The sequence below is a fragment of the Piliocolobus tephrosceles genome, unplaced genomic scaffold (assembly GCF_002776525.5).
Source record: "Piliocolobus tephrosceles isolate RC106 unplaced genomic scaffold, ASM277652v3 unscaffolded_8403, whole genome shotgun sequence".
NCBI lineage: Eukaryota > Metazoa > Chordata > Mammalia > Primates > Cercopithecidae > Piliocolobus > Piliocolobus tephrosceles.
Window position 1 is genome coordinate 1,003 of NW_022335834.1, and position 1,363 is coordinate 2,365.

Here is a 1,363-nt window from a genome sequence, read left to right on the forward strand (position 1 = left end):
ATATTTTTATGCATTTAAAAAGAATATTATTTTATGCGACGTTGTTAAAACAGTAGTACTAGTTTTAAAAAATTACATTTATAACAACTTTTGCGCTTGTTTTTTTAGATAATACCTAATGATAATAAAGACATTTTTTTCTTCGAAGAAAGACATAATAAAAACTTTTTTTTAAGGTTGTTAGTGAGTTATGATAAAACATATGATGATTTAAACAATTGTAAACACTTGATCGATTCGAAAAAAAAAATAATGCTTATGGAAAACAAAAGTAAACATACAAACCAGGAGGATTGTTCTGATTGTGAAAACGCGTGTAATGAAAGTGTTGGTAATATATGCAATATTAATGAAAAAAATAATTTAAAAGATCAGAAAAACAATAACAAAATAAAAAAACAGTCTTATAATGTAAATAATGTTAAGCTAGATAGACAAAACACTAAAAAAATAGTAGATATCAAAAAAGTGGTTGTTAACCCTAATGTGGAGAAGGTTCATGCTAAATCTTGTGAAAATTTTTTAAATGAAAAAAAAAAATACTTTTCAGAAAAAATGAATATTTTAAATAGTATTAACAAGTATACATGGAACGATTTATATAAGGGTGATAAAACAAAACATATTCATATACTGTGGAAACAAAACATGTGGCGTGAGTGGAATTATTATATCAGCATGATAAAGATTAAAGATGATATACAAGACATGTATTATTTTAATGAAAAAATAAAGAGTGGTTACCCATATGACAAAGTCAAAAGTAAATTAAAGAAAAAACTGAATTCAAAAAAATTCATAATATTAAAAGATTGGGAGAAGTTTTTGGAAATACATTTGAAAGAATGGGAGACATATAAAAAAATGGATACATAAAAATATATATACTCATGAGTCATTTATTTGTTCATGTTTATATTTATATATTTTTTTTTTTGTAACCTTTTATACAAAGGCAAATCATGTTTCACATATTTATGTTCACACACAAAAAATACAAGCGCACGTAGACTTATAAACCAGTTTTTGTGTTTTTTTGAAAGAACCGTCATGTTTATTTTTTTTTCAAATAGATTGATAAATATTCGTAGTGCATAAAATTAAAAAAAAAAAAAAAAAAAAAAAATGCATGCTTAGTTTTGTATATTATGTACTTCCATTTTAGAACTGTTCGTTTTTTTTTATATGTTACAATAGTAATAAAAAATAAATAAGTAAAAAAAACAATATAAACAAACAAAAACAAATGAATAATTAATTTTTATGAATTTAAAAATAACTTTTTATTATCAGCAAACAGAAAATGTGCTCCATGCTTTTTTTTTTTAGCTATACTTAAAAGCTAACGTCCTAATGTTGTTTT

The 1,363-nt window shown here is 22.7% G+C and overlaps 1 protein-coding gene across 1 annotated transcript in view; it reads left to right on the top strand.

The window, feature by feature from the left end:
• Positions 1-876, top strand: part of LOC113220660 (uncharacterized protein PFC0810c-like) — a 1,400-nt gene extending 524 nt beyond the window's left edge. The window contains exon 2 of the mRNA XM_026449986.1: positions 109-876. Within this exon, the coding sequence (XP_026305771.1) occupies positions 109-876 (768 nt within the window). The remainder of the gene's footprint in view (positions 1-108) is intronic.
• Positions 877-1,363: the final 487 nt, after the last annotated feature.